Here is a 19,765-nt window from a genome sequence, read left to right as displayed (position 1 = left end):
TTGTGTCAGCAGTAACTTAATAATCATAAACAGTGAGGCTATTATTAATGAGATAAAATTGGGAATCCTTCATGCTTAGGTAGGCAATCTGACTCTACCACCACCAATAAAAACCACTATAGAAAGAAAATTACTGAATGTAAAAACAAAAATTTCAATCCTAAATAGCATCAAAAATGGGATTTGATTTCATGAAAATCATCAGCATTATAAAATATGGATAATAATAATGCATTACCAATGTCAAGGGCAGGCACGGATTAAGAATGCAGAGGCTCCTGGGCACAAAATCTTGGAGCCCAATAGCCTAATATTTTCCAAAAACAACCAATGTCAACTACTTTTCATTGTATAAACACAACACTTTAGAGACAAGAATATATACCTTAAATTAGGATAGACCATAATGTGTTAATAATATGAGAGAAAGCCTACCTCATGCAACGGTCTTCTTTCAGGCCTCTCTCCCCAAAAACTCCTCCACCACATCATTAAAGTCCAGGTCTCTGACGAGTTTCGACTCTACTGCCAGTATTGATAGAGAGTTCAAACATTGTTGACTCATCCTTGTTCTCAGTTCATTTTTAATCCTCGCCATGTGGGAAAATGAGTGCTCCCCTTCGCACTTTGTCACCGGCAAAGTGAGAAACATCCTCAAGGCTACATACACATTAAGGAAGGCGGCTCCAGATGAGCAGATAATGATGTGGCTGCCTGTCGAGCTCAAGCAGAGATGAGGGTGGGGCAGATGAACAGGTGGCTCTGGCTGTCTCAGAGCTGTGGTTTTCTGCCTCAGTTTCATGCTGATGCTCGGCTAAACTAGTAGCGTCTGCTGCCACATTACTGTCCTCCTCTTTGCTGTTAGCATCGTCCTTTCCAGGCTCTTTGCTAGCAAGCCGGCTTTTGAAAAAAAGTGGAGATAGACTGTATGTTTTTGCAAAGTTCAATGTCTCTGATATCCTGTCTTTCTCTTTGCTGCTCCACTTGTCCAACATTTGTTATCCATGATGTTTGAAGCGTCTTTCACACCCAGCTGGCGGGCCTTGCCACTAAATTCCCTTGGTCACCACCTGACCTGACCTGACTCATCATCATCATCATCATGATATAGACAAAGCCAGTAAACCAATCATAATATTTTTCTTATTTGCAAATAAAGTAACTCTGCATTCATTGGTTCATATTTCAACACACACACACACACACACACTCAAATAAAAACAAACAAGCAAACAAAGCCATGATGAGGCTACAGTTGCGGGGGGTTTCAAGGCCCATTAGAGGTTGGAGCCCACCAGGCACCGGCCCAATCAGCCCGGTTTATAATCAGTGCTTGATCAGGGTGCACAAGGGGGGCAAAATATTAGGGACATTTTTCAGTATAATACACTCTAGTACACCTCTACCACCCACTACGACCTCAATAATTAACATCAAGTAGAATTATCACCTTTCTGACAATGTGAACAAAAACTAAAAATGTTTAAGCTTTGTAAAAGTAGATTTTATGGCAGAGCTGTTGTGTTGGTTTGCATTAGGTTGCACAGATGCTCCTAATAAAGTTCATGGTGAATGTAAATCTGCCTGCAGTACATATGGTAGTATGCATAATTACTTGCATTTTAGTGTTTTTTCAATGCGGTGGCCCTTAATAATACAAAACACAGAACAATAACTGCAAATATTTGCCTCACCTCTTATCCATTTTTATTGAAATACATGTGAATGGTGATTCTGAGAAATTGTTTCCGGCGACGACTCATTCTCACGAGCTCTGGCTTTTTATAGATGCATCCCTCTAGCATTATCCCATCATCCTGTGTTATATAGCACTGTGCTAGGAGAGTACAAAATGCAGCATAAACGTCAAGTGCCTGCTCCACAGCCTGTTGTAAAAGAGGGTCTGATGGTGCATGTGTTCATCTCATGACAAATGTTTCTAGGTTTATCTCATAGCATGCTATTAGCTTACCTGTCATTACTCTGCAGCTAAGGCCTATGCGTCAAACACATGAAATCACAGTTTCATTTGGTGACAAAATTCACTGATTTTGATTGTTTTTATACCATCACTCCTTAGGCTTCTGTTTTTTTTCTCTTCTCTTCTCTCTTTAGTATTCCATCATAATGTCAGCTCTTACTTTTGAGATTTTATTTCAGATTTTTCATCTGCTTTTTACAGTTTTTAATATATGATGTATTTTATGAGAGGGAAAGATGTCAAGGTGGATTTTTACTGCCAAGTTGACCCCTTGTTCGACTGGTGGGGGTGTGTATGTTGAGAGGGACAGAGAGACTGCATGTATGCATGTATGTGTCTGTGTTTTCTTGACGTTTCCCTCCATTTGTGTATTCATACTATGTTTTCCTGTGTGTTATTGCAAGTGTTTCTGTGTCCTACTGCCTCTGCCTTCTTCTCTCTCAACCTATTGGCTGTATAAAAAGCCTCTCCTTATTTGCATCGCCTTTTAGCTGACCACTCCTGTTTATCTCAGTTTATCTTTTCTACTTATTCACTTTCCATTTGTTTCTATGACTCTGTTTTTCACTCTATCTCTTTCTCTTTTTCTTGTAGATTGGTAGATCACATTGGATTAAGGGTGGCTATTTTGTTTCCTGATTTACTTTTAAACTCAATTTATCATGTGGACTACAAGACTAGTGTGAATTTAAAAAGCAAGAGAGATAGAGGAAGCGAGTCGATGAAAGAATCCGTGAGGGAGACAAATTGAACTAAAGTGTATTTTATTTGGTACCATACATATTATTTAATAGATGACAAAACTTTTATAAGCTTTGTTAGGCTCAATAACAACTTCTCATATTTTTACACATCAAGTCTTATCCTGTGATAAAGATGCTGACCACCCGTTGCGACCAGCGTTAGTGTAAATATTTCCTGCACCCATAAGATTTTTGGGTCCCCGGGACCCAGAAGATCTCAATCCTGTTGCAACACTGTTGTCAAAGTACCTAGCAGTCTCTTAATCAGACAACGTTAACCGCATTTCATTCAGAGCGACTGAAACACCATGAAATATGAATTCATGAAATATTCATTCACAGCATAACCAGAAATGTGGTTCAATTTTATAGTCAACCATAGTATAGAGGTGGTGAGCCAAAGCTGGCTGCTTTTTCTTGTTAGTGTGTGTGCAAATCTATGCACGTGTGCTTCAGAGGTAACCTGTGAAGGGCATGGCTAACTTAATCACAGGACTGTAAACAGCGTTTCATTTTCTAGTCATGAATTATTGACTCATGTAATATTCAGTCCTCTTGTAGCCACCAGTATTACTGATATTGAAACACTATATCTGTAGCTCATTCAGTCAAAATTCATTGCAGAAAGTGGATTGTTTCTCTCATTTATACTTAATAATATATTCCATACATTTCAAATCATGTATGGCACAGTGACTGTGAAGAATTGTCGTGACTCCTACTCTGGCTGATGGTCATTTTAAACATCAATAGCAACTTCCCTAACAATGGGATTTCTTAAAGTAGAGTAAATGAACAGGGATTGACTGTGCACTGCTGTACTTACGTGTAACATGCAAGATGTTGTTTGGCCCTCATTAGTCATGAAGTCATTTGAAAGGCTCATCAAGAAGGAGCTCCAGATGGTTTAGAGCTCATTAGATGCTCTGTTTTTACTATATCGAGAAAAAAGGCTTGGGAAATGCTTCTTTAACCTTTCTTAAGTAACCTTTCTTGTGGTCTTGGCAGGCTTTTATAGGTTTTATTCACTTGTTTTGATGTAACACAGTGTACTTAAAGCAATAGTGTGTTCACTGATCCAACATTTATTTAGTTATTTATTCAGATCTTGTAACATGCTGTTCTTAGATGGTGAGAGATGGTGTACTGTTTTCTCACCTGTATTTTCTGCAAATAGATGATGGCAGGAATCTTTGTGAGGACAGGCACATCCTGAAATTCACTGATGATGTTGGGATCACAAGCCTATTACAGGTGCAAGGTCATGAAACAGAGTATGGGCCTGTAGTCGAGGAGTTTCTACAGCAGTGTAGAGTAGAGAGACGTATTTCTGCACCGCAATATGCCCAGATCAAAGGAAACAGCCCAATTATTATCCATGATCCTGAAGTCCAGTTTGAAGAAAGTTACAGGTATTCGGGAGTTACACCATCAACCCACTTTGTGCGCTTTATGTAACAAGATCCGACAGAGATTGTGTGTTTTAATGAGAACAAAAAATTGATGTCTTTCTTATACACATCGCTTATCAAATCAATCCTCAAAAGCGCCTCGGCGGCCTGGTTTGGAAGCTGTGAGAGGCAGGGAAGAAATGGCAGTATTGTGAGAGTAATAAAGGAGATCATTTTCATTCAACAGACCGTCCTCACTGATGTCTACAGTGTGAACAAGTCAATTTGAGCCACTCCCTTTAGGTCACAGATTCAGACAACCTCAAGCTAATTAGACCGGCCGAATTTCTCATTTCGTCTTCACGCTGCAAACCTGCCTGAGAGTGCATAATAGACTTTCCACTCAGTTCCTCTTCTCCTGTGGCTATTATAGTTACCCTAGATTATTATTTTATGTGGTTTAATGAGTCAATGTATTTTGGTTTTTTGTTAAGAGATACTCATATTGAAAATAAAACATATCAACAGCCACTTGCAGAGAGAGACAGTTTGTAGACAGTTTATATGATAAACATTAGACTATGAATGTAACTATACAACTATACATTTAGCATTTGATCACTATTAGCACTTTCACAATGGTCACAAAAGAGAAACAGCCAATAAGTGCTTTTTTTCTCCAGTTTTATTATCCTCCCCAAATCTATTACCATACTCTCTTAGATAGTGCATGTGTGTTTGTGTGGTGTGTACGGGTTTGTGTGCGTACATGTGTATTCCCATGTTAAATATGGTGTGAGCCTGATGGAATATTATAGATGGAACAGAATGGAATAGGGGTTCGATGTGTAATCACAAACATAATATTGAAGTTGCGCACATACTGTATACACATTCACGCGCACATACATATGCTTTAAGGAGCCTAATCCCCTTTGTGAATTTGTCAGCCTTGTTGTTACAAACACAATAGGATTATTTGTGCGTGTGTGTGTGTGTTTGAGAGCTGGAAAGATGTGTGTATCACTGTGTGTGATACTTAGGGAGCAAAAGTGTGTGCATGCATGTACGGTATGTGTGTGGCAGTACTATAGGAATGTTCCAACAGTATGCCTGTTTTCTCTCCAAGCAATTTGCTCTCCATTCTTCTGCTGGGTGTGTGTGTTCGGGCACAAGTATGTGAGTTAGGCAGGTTGTGATTGGTTGAGTCTGTGGGTCTCATAAAGACGGTGTCATGATGGAAATTAATGCAATACATCACAAACACGCACTCAGACACACACACACACACACACACAGGCACACACCTTTGCTTGCTGCCATGGACCACTCCTGTAAATAATACTGAAAATGGGAGAGGAGAGCAAGGGAATAAAGGAGAGGAAGGCTGGGGAAATAGAGGGTATATTTCCAGAAATACCATACACGAAATTTTGAAGAGAATTATGGTGACACAGTGGCACCTTTATATAGAATCAAAGAAGGATCTGTCTTATTCAGTGTAATCAATTCTGTTCTCAATGGTCCATCCAGTACAGATCTACCCGAAAATGGCTGGACAGAGAAATTCACTGTGCATTTTATTGGGTGGATAGAGAGCATTTGGTCTCAAATTTCACCTGATCCACAAAAGATACCCACCTCCAACAAATAATCTTGCTTCACTTTCCCAGTTTCAAACCATTAACATCTCAGCACTAGATAAAATTATTTCCGAAATGAAATCCTCTATCTACAGTGGTGTAGATATTATCCAAAGTTTTTAAAGTTTTTTAAAGAGATATTCCCCTCTGTTGATCATTTTATTCTTTTAATTATGAACAGTTCTCTAACTTCTGGTAATTTTACCCATTTGTTTTAAACATGCAATCATTCAACCATTACTGAAAAAGCCTAATTTGGATCTCCTATTACTCACTAATTATAGACTGATTTCTAAATTGCAATTTTTATCTAAGGTGCTTGAGAAAGTTATTTCAACTCAATTAATATTTTTTTATGAATAGTAATGATACTTTTAATGGTTTTCAGTCAGGTTTTTAGAGTTCACTGTAGCACAGAGACAGCCCTCATAAGGTTTCTAATGATCTACTTTTAACAGCTGATAGAGGTAACTGCACAGTCCTCGTGCTTTTCGATTTGAGCGCTGCCTTCAACACGATCGATCACTCCGTTCTCCTGCACTGTCTAGAAACCTGAGTTGGTCTTAAGGGAACTGCTCTACATCTACTATGTTCATACCTCTCCAATAGAACCTTCTCTGTTGTCATAGCAAATGCCTGTTCCTCTGTTGCCCATTTTATATATCTATATCTCTATCCTTGGCCCACTGTTGTTTTCAATATACATGCTTCCTCTCAGCCAGATCATTTAGAACCATAGTATCTCTCACCTCTGTAACATGCAGTTATATGTCCCTCTTCAAACCAACAACTCCAACAGCCTTGATAATCTGTTTGCCTGCCTTAGTGATGTTAAATGTTGACTGTCCCAAATCTTTTTAAAATTCAACGATGATAAATCCGACGTCATTGACGTTAGTCCACAAATTCTACCGGCCTGCTTCACAGTAAGCTTGGTTCCTTGACCAAAAAACATCAAGCAATCCTCTAGAAATCTTGGAGTTAGTTTTGATGCAGATCTCTGTTTTGATGCTCAAGTGAAAAATGTTGTCCAGTCATGCTTTTTTCACCTCTCTCTCTCCCTGTCTCCTACTGATTTACATAAGGTCATACATGCATTTATTTTCTCCAGCCTCGACTACTGCATTGCACTTCATGCCGGTATCAGTCAGAGCAGAGATATGAACATATTACTCTGGTACTTGCCAACTTAAAATGTCTGCCTGTTACATTCCGCATTGAAAAAATTTTAAAATTCTACTTATCACTTTTAAAGCATTAAATGGCCTTGCTTCAAATTACATCAAGGACTTATTAATCCCCTATGTGCCTGGATGTTCACTTAGATCGGTGGATGGGGCTCTGCTGGTTATATCTTAGGTCTCGGCTAGTGACCAAAGGTGACCAGGACTTTGCTGTTAGAGCCCCAAACCGTGGAACAGTCTGCCTATCAAGATCAGACAGGCAACATCTTCAATGTCTTTTAAATCTCTTCTTAAAACATTCTTTTATTGGAACGATTTTATGAATGTTTGATACCTTGCTGTGTTTTATTATCCCACATCTGACAGTTTATCTTTTTGTGTAACTTCATTTTATTCCCATCTGTTTTATGATCTCTGTTTTTCCTTTGTTAATTGTTGTTTTTTTATTCTTTTTTTTTTCTTCGTTCTATTAAGCACTTAGTAACTTTGGTAAGAAAATTGCTATATAATAAATATAAAGTTTATCATTATTATCCATATAACCTTGTGATCAGATTAAATTTGGAAAAAGAGATGCCATGAATACTTGCAAACTCAGGAAAAGGAAGGCATACAGATAGATGTGGATACAAACTTGCTTTAGGCTACATGAACTAAGAAGTAGAAGCATTCAAGAAATTTGCCTGTAGCAGCAAACCAAGAGCCAGTCATCTTGGAGCAAGAATCTACCCTGTTGGCAGTATATTTCTGTTCAAAGTGGATGATGTCTTGAGCTCTTGTACTGTAGCATGACATAGTGTTTCACACCACTGGGTATTTGAGGCTGATAAGACTGCATGCTGACGTTTGCACAAATGTTGTTAAAGCTGGATTCCAGCAACAGACTTGGAAAGAGCTGGCTGCTAAATGTAACTGACACTGCTTAGTCATAATCTTTTTTGAATTATCATTTTCACATTTTCCAAAACTGAAGACTGAAGAGATGTCAGTCAAGACCATAGACTGTATAAAAATATGGACGTAGTTACCGTGACGTCGCCATCTTGGCAGTTTTGTACCAGGCTGTAAACATGTTTATTTCTGCTGTAAAGTTGGGCATTTTAACATGGGGGTCTATAGGGTATGACTTGCTTTTGGAGCCAGCCTCAAGTGGCCATTCGAGGAACTGCAGTTTTTGGCCCTTCTGCATTGGCTTCATTTTACAGCCCCGGAGGTTGCCGCTTGGTCAAAACAAGAAACTAATAATAGTAGCTATCCATGTGGCTTTGACTGATTTTTTTCAGCTCACTTCCTGTATGAACATACAATTTCAGAGTATTCAAAAAATAACACTTTATGATAATGGACTCTGAAAAACATTTTTTGAAGTAAACATACTGAAAATACTGCAGTTTTGAGTTGGCATTACAAGCCCGTATGCCAGTTAGCAGTGTTAGAAAACCCTCTGTTCTGTGCAGTATATTGTATATTTCTCATGTGTCTCTTCCCTGGTTTTGTATGATTGATTTTCAAGGTGAATATTTTCCACCTGACAAATATATATTTTTTTTTATCTCTGAATTCTGACAGATTACCTCTTAGCTTTTAGTTGTGATTAAGCCGCTTCATTTTTCTATTCGATGCAATTAACTTTATTATGCCAACCCCTGTATGTCAGATATTATTTCTTGATAGAGATACAGTATCTACGAACCTGAAGTCAAGATCCATGTTAAAGTATTAGGCTGATGATATTCTATATTCATATAATCATTTTCAAGAAATCCCATGAGAAGACCAAAACCAACTATGCCCTAGTCCATCTCTTCCTCAGTCAGTTTGTGACTCTCAGCCCAAAGCTGTTTGATCTCTACAGAATCTTTAAAAATGAGTCATGAATATACAGTGTACTTCATTTTTCATAAAGACTTAGCAAATGATACTCTAACAGGAGTAAATAGTGAATTTATTGGGGGAATATTTTAAGCTTGTATTAATACACCTTTGGTGCTCTTGTTAGTATATACATCAGCAGGGCTGTGTATGTATGATCGACTCAAAACGAACTACAGTACCCATGTACATTGTAATAAAGGAACTTATTACCCAGTGAAACGGTGGAGCTCACTTATGTATTTTTAATCGTTTTTGGATGACAGTGGAGGTCTACAGCACAGATAATAAGCTACATCAGGCTTTGGCTACACAGACAACACTTGTTAACAGGAATCCTTTCAACTCATTATTAGTTGAAAGCCTTTTCATTGGATTTGATTACAAGGAGAAAAATACAATATCATCAGACTTATGGAAGTTCCACAAAGATCTAAATATCTTATTTTGAAACTGTCTTTTCAGAAATAGACAAGGAGAGTTGCGGCGACCCTGGAACTCCTCTCTATGGAATAAGAGAGGGGGACAGTTTTTCAAATGGAGGGATCCTTAGGTTTGAGTGCCAGTTTGGCTTTGAGCTGATTGGAGAGAAAACTATCTCCTGCCAAGACAACAATCAGTGGTCGGCAAACATCCCCATATGCATATGTAAGTATTAAAATCATTTGTAGGTAATTTTCCAGTATATGGCTGCAGAGGAAAGAATTTTTCAAAAACCATGGCATTCACTCTGCCGTGACGTTGATAACATTCAATCTGACCTGTCACCATGGTGACAGTACAGAGTTTATTATGGCCTGGAGCAGATGATGACCGATGATGCTGTGGAGATGAATATTTAACAGAATATTTTTCTCTGTGTATCTCTTTCCCCCTCCTCCCTTTCCTCTCCTAAATTTCCATTTCTCCCTATTTCTCTGTTTGTCTCTCTCTCTATCTGTCTCTGTCTCCTGTCTCTGTACTCCTCTTCCTCCCACAGTCCCCTGCATGTCCAACTTCACAGCACCCTCAGGCACCGTCCTCTCCCCAGATTACCCAGAAGGCTATGGGAACAACATGAACTGCGTCTGGCTCATCCAATCAGAGCCGGGCTCCAGAATCCACTTGGCCTTTAATGACTTTGACCTAGAGGCACCCTATGATTCCCTAACGGTGAAAGATGGCGAGACAAACGACGCCGTTGTCATCGGGAGGTTCTCTGGAGCTGAGAGTCCTTCCCATCTGACATCCAATACCAACACACTGAGGCTAGAGTTTCAAGCTGATCATTCCATGTCAGGAAGAGGATTTAATATCACTTATAGCAGTATGTCATTCTCCCATTTATTTTTTTTTCTAAGTTTCTATTTCAATACAGTTTCAATACTGCTGCAAAATAGGGTTAAATCTCCAAGTTGAAGTTTGATACATGGTTACGACAGGAATAAGATTATTTAAGGTCAAATTTATTTTCTTTTGTGGCAGAATAATGCAAGAGACTCTGAAGCTGATGCATATACAGCAGCACATTTCATATGACCATATATGAATTTTATGCATGACTTTCAGCCTAGACCTCTGGTGCTTGTATTAGGTGTGAGGTGGTTTCATTGTAAAACTCTATATCCATCCATACTTTAAACCATTTTGTGACCTAAACTTCATTTGTCATGATCAAAATCAAACTATTTTCTAAACAAAGTTAAAATGGCTGAGAAGAAGAAGTAGCTGCTTATAATTTTATTTGTAACAACCATTATTCTTCATTTAAATACTGGATGTTTCATTTTAGAATTAAGTTCTTTTCAAACAGTAAAAGTCAGATCAGACTGGAGGCTTTAACAACACAGAGAGTTGTTCCAGAAAAGACAAAAGGCACACTTTATTGATTCAAGAGGAGTCATGTGGTTATTACGGCAGCTAAGAATAGAGGTGTAGGTTGCAGAACAAAGGAAAACATGGCAAGGAAAGCATTAAAAGAACACTTTTTGGGAACTTTCAAATTGTTTTTTGTCCAGGATGTATTTAGCCTTGCTTAGCACAAAGACTTTAAGCGAGCGGAAACTGTAAACCTAGTTCCGTCAAAAGTGAAACAGTACACCTTCCAAAAAATCAAAAACTGCCTTTTTAAACACTAATCTTGTGTCTTTAACCTCTGTCGAAATAGAAACCAAGACATTAAGGTTTAAGAAGCAGTTAGCATTTTAGAACTTCTGTCTTCATTGTAAAGTTGTCAGCTGTGAAAACTTTTGTATTGATCAAATCCCTGGTGAGTCTTATTCTACTGATGATTAGCTTGCCAGACAACAGGATACAACCTGTACAGCACATAAAGTAGTTTTGGATTTGTTGGAAAGCATATTTGTTAATTTTTGATGGAGGTGAACAATTTGCCCTGCTTGCAGTCTTTGAACAAATTTAGACTGAATACATCTCTATACAGGACAGAGATGGAAAATGATCTTCTCATCATACTGTTAGTGTGACGACATAGAGACATATTTCCCAAAATGTTTAAGTGTTCTGTCCACAAGTTTCTGTGTAGTGTATCTGTGATTTCAGCTCATAACATTGTTTATGTATGACATTTTTTAATATGGTGGGTCACAGCAGTTATCATTTTTTACCATGTCTGTCACCTGCTCATACCAGATTGCTGGTGTGCTGGCAAACATGACATTTCAAAGCTGGACTTGACAGCCTTATAATCTGATGTGCCAGATCATATCCTGAAGCAGGCATGCTCTCATGAGTTTTATCAGAAGTTACATTCAACCCAAGCACGATGCAGATATACTCTAACACGAGAAATGCAATATGAGCAAATGTATAAAAATACATGGCTAGAATACAGAACAGACAGATTACAGGAGACATTTATAGACATTTCCTGGCCAGGACTGAACCCTCAAAGACATCATGTTGCAGCAGTGGATCTACATGATTGGTTCTTAGAAAGATCAAAATGCCTGTTAAGTATAGGTTTCATATTCTCTAATAACATTTTTGTGTACTGTATGTGTCTGTCTCTCTGTGTGAACACAATCTCCAATATCTTCTTATCATATCTGTGTCTCTTTGTAACTTTTTACCCCAGCATTTGGCCATAATGAATGCCCAGACCCTGGCATTCCTATCAACGCTCGCCGCTTTGGAGACAGTTTCCAGCTTGGCAGCTCCATCTCTGTGGTCTGTGAAGATGGTTTTATCAAAACCCAAGGAACCGAGACCATCTCCTGTCAGTTAGAAAGAGGAAAAGTCATGTGGAGTGGGCCAATCCCTAAATGTGAAGGTAAATATTGACTAGATTGTTGATTAAACTGTTAACTCGGGAACTATATGTCATCCAAGATATCATCATTACTACAGCATAAAGACCCAGGAGGTGGAAATTATCTGCTGTCAGCACGGCTGAAGGAAAGAACTGTGGAGGTGGCCAGTTAACCTAAATGTCCAGGGAAATAACTGTTAATAATCTGCTGCACTAGCCACTAGCTTACAAATATACTCTCACTGCAGTTGTATATGAGAATATAAAAATATGAGAATATAAAACCCTTTCTATTAAGCTTTACATGGAGAGAGATCTATAACTCAAACGTGAAGTTGACACATTCGTTGACACATATATAAACTAGGGCTGTCAAAGTTAACACAATAATAATGCGTTAATGCAATTTCGATTTGACACCACTCAATTTTTTGACGCCATGAATGCAGGTTCTGTTATGAGGACTTAGATTATAAGTCTATTGTCTGATCCACACTCCGGAGCAGAAGATAGCCGTAATGCACCAGTAAGTTGGAACAGGAAGGTTCTGTTATGATGTCCCCTTGCATCACCTGTAGTTCTCTAAACATTTTTTTTGGTATTTCACTATGGGACACACTCCCCAAGCTGTGCCCCAGAAGCTATTTTACACGAAGCCAGTCTTAAACTAGCAGACAGACGTGATGTCTGCTCCCTAGAGGAGGGACTTCCTCCTGCTATAAAAGCCCAACTTAACGTTCTCTCTTCTGTCTTAAACCTCTTCTCGCTCCCAGAAGCAACCTCTCAGATGGCAGGTGTGGCTAACAGATTAGCAACACAGTTCATAGAGCGAGCTAACCACTCAGTCGCTGAACACTACACAGTGCTGCAAAGCTATCTGAGTTTAGTAGTTGGGCTGTCACCCAACAGGAGTTGCTACTGCTAGCCACCATACTAGCTGCTTACCACTTCTCGTATCGAACAGAGCCAACCCAATGACAGAGCCTGAACCTTCCTTCACCATGGACATGGTCAAGCCACTGGCAAAGGCGTGCACATACAGCAACAAAATTGCTGGGGCAGACACTCATTCTGCATGTGCTATGTGTCTCGGGCTGCAACACGCCCAGGCCACTCTAGCATCCCAAGCTCCTTGTGAGCATTGTGCACGTCTCTCCATCAAGACTCACTGACGCAGGATAGCGCACCAAGCTAGCCTATCAGTGGCAGATCCTATGATGGGGTAGCAAACAACCCATCACAGGGGTTAGCAGAGAGTCCCCAGGGACACACCATCTCCACGGGAGCAGCTAACTGAACCCTGACGAGCGTGAGGCCAGCCTGATAGTGGAGCACGCTGACATCGTGGGGTATGACTCCAACTCAGGGGACAAGTCTATTAGATTTGGTTCTGAAGAGGACAAGGAGGATGGTGATGAGCCCTTTATCCTCCCACCGGCTACAAAGCCAATGGATGTGTGTGGCAGCGGATCTCCAAACCCGACTACTGGCATCGACCTGCATGATGTCTGCAAGAGAGAGGCTGCAAAGCTTGGCATTGCATGGCCGAAAATCCTTTTCCTGAGTGCCTGCAAGAGGCAAGCCGGTCATGGAGCAATCCCCTCTCCACCAAGAACCCCGTCCAGGGAGGATCGGTGCTGGACTGGGTCGACGTGGAAGAAAAAGGTTTCTCCCGCCTGCATCCCGTTGAACCTCTGCTGGCATCTCACCTCTGCCCTACACATAACTCCACCATGACTTCGGCAGGCACCGGCTGCCTTCCAAAGCCGATTGCTTTCAGTTGTCAATGACTGAAAAAGGCTAGAAGGCAGTGACCATGTTGGTGAAGTTACTGAACACGTCATCACTGCTGCTGGCCTACCAGGCTTAATCGGACAACGACATGTCAACCTCACCCACCCTAGCCCTGTGGGACTGTGGGATTTATCAATGGTGCTTGATGCGATGTCATGCCCACTTTTCGAGCCGTTGTAGCAGGTAGCGCTTAAGATGCTCTCCTCTAAAACGGCTTTATCACTCACCTTGGCCTCTGCAAAATGCAATAGTGACATCCATGCTTTGTCAGTGAACCTGTCATGTATGCAGTTTTTAATGGGGGATTCTAAGGTTTTACTAAAACCTAATCCCGCGTTTGTGCCCAAGGTTTTTAACCCGGCATTATCATACTGCCCTATTGAGCTGTCACCTTTCTATCCTCCTTTCTCCCCGCAGGAGCATGAACGGCTTAATGCACTCTGCCCATCGTGAGCATTATGCACCTATGTTGATAAGACAGCTGAATTCAGGAAAATCAGAGCAGCTGTTTGTGTCATGGGCTACACCACATTTATTGCCATGGCTTATAATAGCAAGGGGTTGTGATCCCCTGTAGGTCTATGTGGTCATTCCACTTGTGGTATGGTTAAATCTTAGACACTGTTTCGGGCTGTTTCTGTTGAAGAGATATGTTGAAATGTTGAAAGAGAACTGTAGGTTAAGAAATTAACCCTGGCTCTCTGAAACATGAGTGAGGTATCTCACCAGACCACCCTCCTTACCTGGAGCGAGGAAGAGGTGTGCTTACTTAAGCCGGTGTTATACTTTCTGCATCCGTGAGTACACAATGGTCTGCAAGGGACCATGTGACGTAAATTTTGTCATCAGAGGGTGTACGCGTAGGCTCTGTGCAGACATCTGCGTGTCTCCAAATTGTTGTGACCATGCGGCCACTGCACTACAATCAATAGACACCAATCTACTGTGCATGTGTGGAACACGTCCTACAGAAAGTAGTATAACAAAACTACTACGCGTCTGTGGTGTCCGCAGCTGTCCGTTTACATGTACACTTGGGAGTATATGCGGGGCTTTAGGCTGAAGTGAGAATGTTACGTCAGGATTTTATAGCAGAAGAAAGTCCCTCCTCTAGGGAGCAGACATCATGTCTGTCTGCTAGTCAAGACTGGCGTTGTGTAAAATAGCTTCTGGAGGACAGCGCAGGGAGCATGTCCCATAGTGAAATATCTCATGTTTCAGAGAACTGGGGTTCATTTTTAACCTAAAGTTTAGCCCTCTAGCTCTAAGTCGGATGGCAAGGAAGCAAGGAACAATGTGTTAAGAAAAAAGTATTTGAATAGCAAATTCAACTTCAAAGCCCTGTCAGATGGGTCTGTTGACAAGACCAAAGTTATTTGTAGTTACTGTCGATGTGAGCTGAGTTACCATTGGAGGACATCTAATCTTAAATACCATTTGCGAGTGAAGCACACAGCTAATGCTAACGCGGGAAGCCTCGTTAGCCCCATACCATCCCGCTCACAGCAAACCATGCTTGATAGTGTGTGAGAGAAACCCATGGACAAACCTACAAGCAGCAAGCTTTCAACAGTAATAGCTAAATGGGTGCTTGCAGGTCAATTAACATTGTAGAGGACGAGGGTCTATGTGAAATAATTTGGATCGCATCTAACGACTGCACTTGAATTGCCATTGAGAGCCACCACCGTATCGAACATACACAACCTGTATAATGACCAAAGAGTGAAAGTAATTTTCTTTCTTATACTCCCTTTCCACTGTTTCCTGCTCACTTTATTTATTGTTTGGTTTATTTTGTATTATTGTGTTTTTATCCCATAGCACAAGGGGATGTTTTTGTGAGCCTTTATATTTCCCATGTGAGGTTGGACACAATTACATTGTGTGATTTGCTTTTGAAGTGAGGGATCCAGGGAGTGATCTTTAATCTGTATTGAAGTAATGTAGAATTTAGATGGCCAATCTACCCATCTATTGCCTGTTGAGCTTGAGTTTGCCATAAGTTATGATTTGAGCATATTTTTGAAAAGCTAAACGCTGCGCCTGTGAGGGTTTCTGACAATCTTTGTTGTTGTTTTGTGTTTTCAATTGTGTGTGATTTCCAACAATGAATGCATAGATTTGCATAAAACAAGCATATCTTGTCCACTCCCATGTTGATAAGAGTATTAACACTTGAAAAATGTCCCTTTACAGTAAATTTTGAACAGATAAAAATGTGCGATTCATTTGCAATTAATCACGATTAACTATTGACAGTCATGCGATTAATTGTGATTAAATATTTTAATCAATTGACAGCCCTAATATAAATGTTAATATAAATGTTATATATTATTGAATATAATTATCATAGTGGTATGTTGTAGTCATAAGGAACTATGACCACTACCTTGAAAAGTCAAGAAAAGTCTTTGCATTAGTTATTAAATCTCTCCAATTTGACTGCAGCTATTTCATATATAATTATCATATCCATTCCTCACTATAACACTTTCATTTATAGGCAATATAGAGTCAGAGTAATTCATTACTATATCACCATTTAAATAAATAATAATTTGTCAAGGTGGCATTAACGCAGAGTCTAATCAGCAGCTTGTGTGAAAGTACAGAAAAATAGACATGTAAATTTGACCTGTTAATCTTACATGGAACAAAAGTACTAACACTTTATATGTGATTTAGCTATATCTTCACAACAGTCAATTAACTCATAATAATTCTAATACAGGAGCTACTGTTGATGGTACAATGGAAAGGCCATGTTAATTGTGCTCCAGGTCATTTCATGCCCACAGAGGCATTGTAGCTAATGTATGTCTATAACTACTTAGATGGAAAATCCACTTGTATTCAAGAGGAGCCGACCAGAACAAATAAACTTAAGATACTAAATTAAAGCTGAACCAGATCAAATTTACAAGGTATCTGGAACACATCTCTTCTGTGTAAAAACAGATAACATTCTGTAAAAAATTCTCATTTGGAGTTATAAATGATGATTATGTTTATTTTAAGTGTTAATGTTTGTTTTGCATACTATTTAATGCCATCCTTGCATTATGTATGGCACAATTAAGTATTTATCTGACTTCATTAATGAAGGAGAATTATAGAGCATGCAGTTCATCTGTGTTTTGAATGAACATGCAGTAGAACTGATTTAATGATGTGTGTGTGATACAAGTGTGTCCATCAGTCTGTGACCTGATTACTGCACACAGTTATTCTAAGTATGTTCAAGATTGTTGCTTTTCTTCATGCTTCATGCTGCGCTATCAATATTTTAATATTACCAGTGGATCAAGTGACTACAGTACATGTAATTTGTAAGATGTCTCTCACAGTGACAAATCCACATAAAATTATCATCAGACTCTGCTGTTCCACTCAGATCTACTGAGCACTTTTGCATCTTTCATCAAATCTTCTGGTTTAAGGGCAACTTTACTATACGATACCTGGCCAGGACCAACAAGGCAAAGAGCGAAAACTGGTGAAGATAGAAGAGCATTTTAGCAGCTAAAGAGCCAGATATTTCCCATCAGGGCAAGAAGATTCATTACAATAAAAGTACAAATTGCCTATATTTCAGCTGCTCACAAGGCATCAAGCTGGTCTTGGACTTTACTTTGGTGGTCTTGAAACAAATCATCTTTCATCTTCTCTTTCTGCTGAGTCCTCCATATCCTTCTCTCATTTTCTTCTCTCTTCCCTCTCTCCTCCTCCAGCCCCATGCGGAGGCCACTATTCAGCCCCCAGTGGAGTGATTTTGTCTCCAGGGTGGCCTGGTTACTACAAAGATTCCCTCAACTGTGAGTGGGTGATTGAATCAGAACCTGGACGCTCCATCAAAATCACATTTGACAGGTGGGTGGCATAAATCTTTGACTCACCATATTAGAGCTCTGAAGGCAGAACTGTGCCAATGCATCAGAATCAGATTGACAAGCAAAGATTTACAAGACTTAAAGTTAATGGGGATTCACCAAGAATGTAATAATCTGTTAAATTTCATAGGCTATAATTAATACTGAGAGTTGTTTATTGATCAGGAAGGCAGGGTAATATTTTGGTTTATATTCTGTCCTCTCTCAGCTGGGAATAGATGATAGAGCAGGGGTCCGCAACCTTAGGCTCATGTGCCACCATTGGCACACTATAGTTTAACCAGTGTCACACTAGCAATAACTATGCAAGAGAGGAACTTTTTTGTCCTCTCATCCGAATGCTAAATTATCTCTTTCACAGCCATTGGCAGTTGCACCGCCTTTTATTTACAGTAGTTTGATTGATTGCATTCAGGGTCAGAGCCAATCAGAGGCAGAGTAGGAGCAGGTCTTCACAGAATGTAGGTGGGAAAAAAATAACGCTGCCAGAGCAGGCTCGGTAGATGATGGCATTTCCACTATTTAAGAAAGCTAAAGTAAAAGTTTGTGTTTCAGAAGGACCATGCTGTGTGTACTTTATGTCTTGAAAATATTGTTTGCCGAATGTCAAGTGTTAAACACCATTTTGAGACTAAACACAAGAAAACTTTCATGGATGAGGCAGACAAGGCTGAATCCATCAGACCTGCCCTGACCAGGTATGGGAAGCAAGCAAACACCCTCAAAGTCTTTGCCACCGCTAAAAATCATGCTACCGAAGCAAGCTAACGCATTGCTCATTGCATTGCAAAACATGCCATTCACTGACGGCAAATATATTAAGGAGGCTTTCCTCTGTAGCTCAGAGGTTTTGTTTGTTGGCTTACAAAACAAAGAGACAATAAAATTAAAAGTAATAGACATTCCCATGTCAGCCAGAACTGTGAACGACGCATTAAAGAAATGGCAGAAAACGTTAGCGTGCAGCAGATAGCTGGTTTGAAAGAAGCCATGGTATTTAGCATCACACTTGATTAAAGCGTGGATGTGAAGTCACATTAATTGAGGAACAAGTTGGTCACCCCATCATAAAACTCCACTGCATAGTACACTAAGAAAAACCTCTGTGCAAAGATGTCAAATTCAGATTTTAATGAGGTAACTTCATAGTTAAGCGATCTGCTCTGACACACCAACAGTTCCAGTCCCTCTTCAAGGAAATGGATTGCTCATACAAAGATATCCCTCTCCACCCAGCGGTTAGGTGGCTAAGCTGCGGAAGAGTTTTGGAGTGGTTTGTCGGCTGCATTGATGCCATAAAGGCCTTCCTAGCTGAAAAAGGCCAAGACTATCCAGAACTGGAGGATGAGAAGTGGGTTGTGAAAATAATGTTTCTCATGGACACCTCAACAAGCTCAATCTCCTTCTGCAACTTGCAGGGCAAACTCTTTTGGACATGTTGGACACATGGGCAACTGGGGAACATGGGAAACCCAAATCCACAATAGCCTTCTAACTGTAATTTAGGGTCTTATGTACATAATAGTAAGCATCTGATGAGTAATAAAAATGAGTTTCAATTTCCTGATATTGGGTTTGAATTGGGTGTGGTTATGCTCGGACAATTATTATGAAAATTACGCAACAAATTACGTGAACCAATCATAAACCACGTGATGTGCTGCGGTAAGCATATTGTCTCATTGCTGGAGTTTCTGTGTCATTGGTAGTGTTTCTGCATCTCAACCCAGTTAATTTTGCTATATTCTTCATTACTGCGGCTAATTAGCCACTGTACATTTAAGTGTACACTAATTCTACTCAAGCACTGTTAGCTCTCTCCTTCTTTTAGTCACTTTCTCACAACTCACACAGTTGTTTACATGCTTTTCAAATCTGCTAGTTACTTTAGCTCAGCAGTAACTGATGACTTCCCTCACTCCCTCTCACTCTGCTGCTCTCTCTTGCTCGGTTTATCTCATGTTTAGGTATTCCTCTGCCTCCTTTAGTGATAATGGTACTTGTAAAAAAT

The 19,765-nt window shown here is 39.8% G+C and overlaps 1 protein-coding gene across 1 annotated transcript in view; it reads left to right on the top strand.

Annotated features, from left to right (window-relative positions):
* The window catches only part of csmd3b (CUB and Sushi multiple domains 3b), a 386,683-nt gene that overhangs the window by 269,657 nt on the left and 97,261 nt on the right, over window positions 1–19,765 (top strand). The window contains exons 14-17 of the mRNA XM_042434723.1: window positions 9,280–9,462; window positions 9,794–10,120; window positions 11,891–12,085; window positions 17,596–17,734. Coding sequence (XP_042290657.1) covers window positions 9,280–9,462; window positions 9,794–10,120; window positions 11,891–12,085; window positions 17,596–17,734 — 844 coding nt within the window. The remainder of the gene's footprint in view (window positions 1–9,279; window positions 9,463–9,793; window positions 10,121–11,890; window positions 12,086–17,595; window positions 17,735–19,765) is intronic.

Source organism: Thunnus maccoyii, chromosome 15 (assembly GCF_910596095.1).
Source record: "Thunnus maccoyii chromosome 15, fThuMac1.1, whole genome shotgun sequence".
In the NCBI taxonomy this organism is placed as follows: Eukaryota; Metazoa; Chordata; class Actinopteri; order Scombriformes; family Scombridae; genus Thunnus; species Thunnus maccoyii.
The sequence above is the reverse complement of the archived record's forward strand: the minus strand, read 5'-3'. Positions and strand labels throughout refer to the sequence as shown.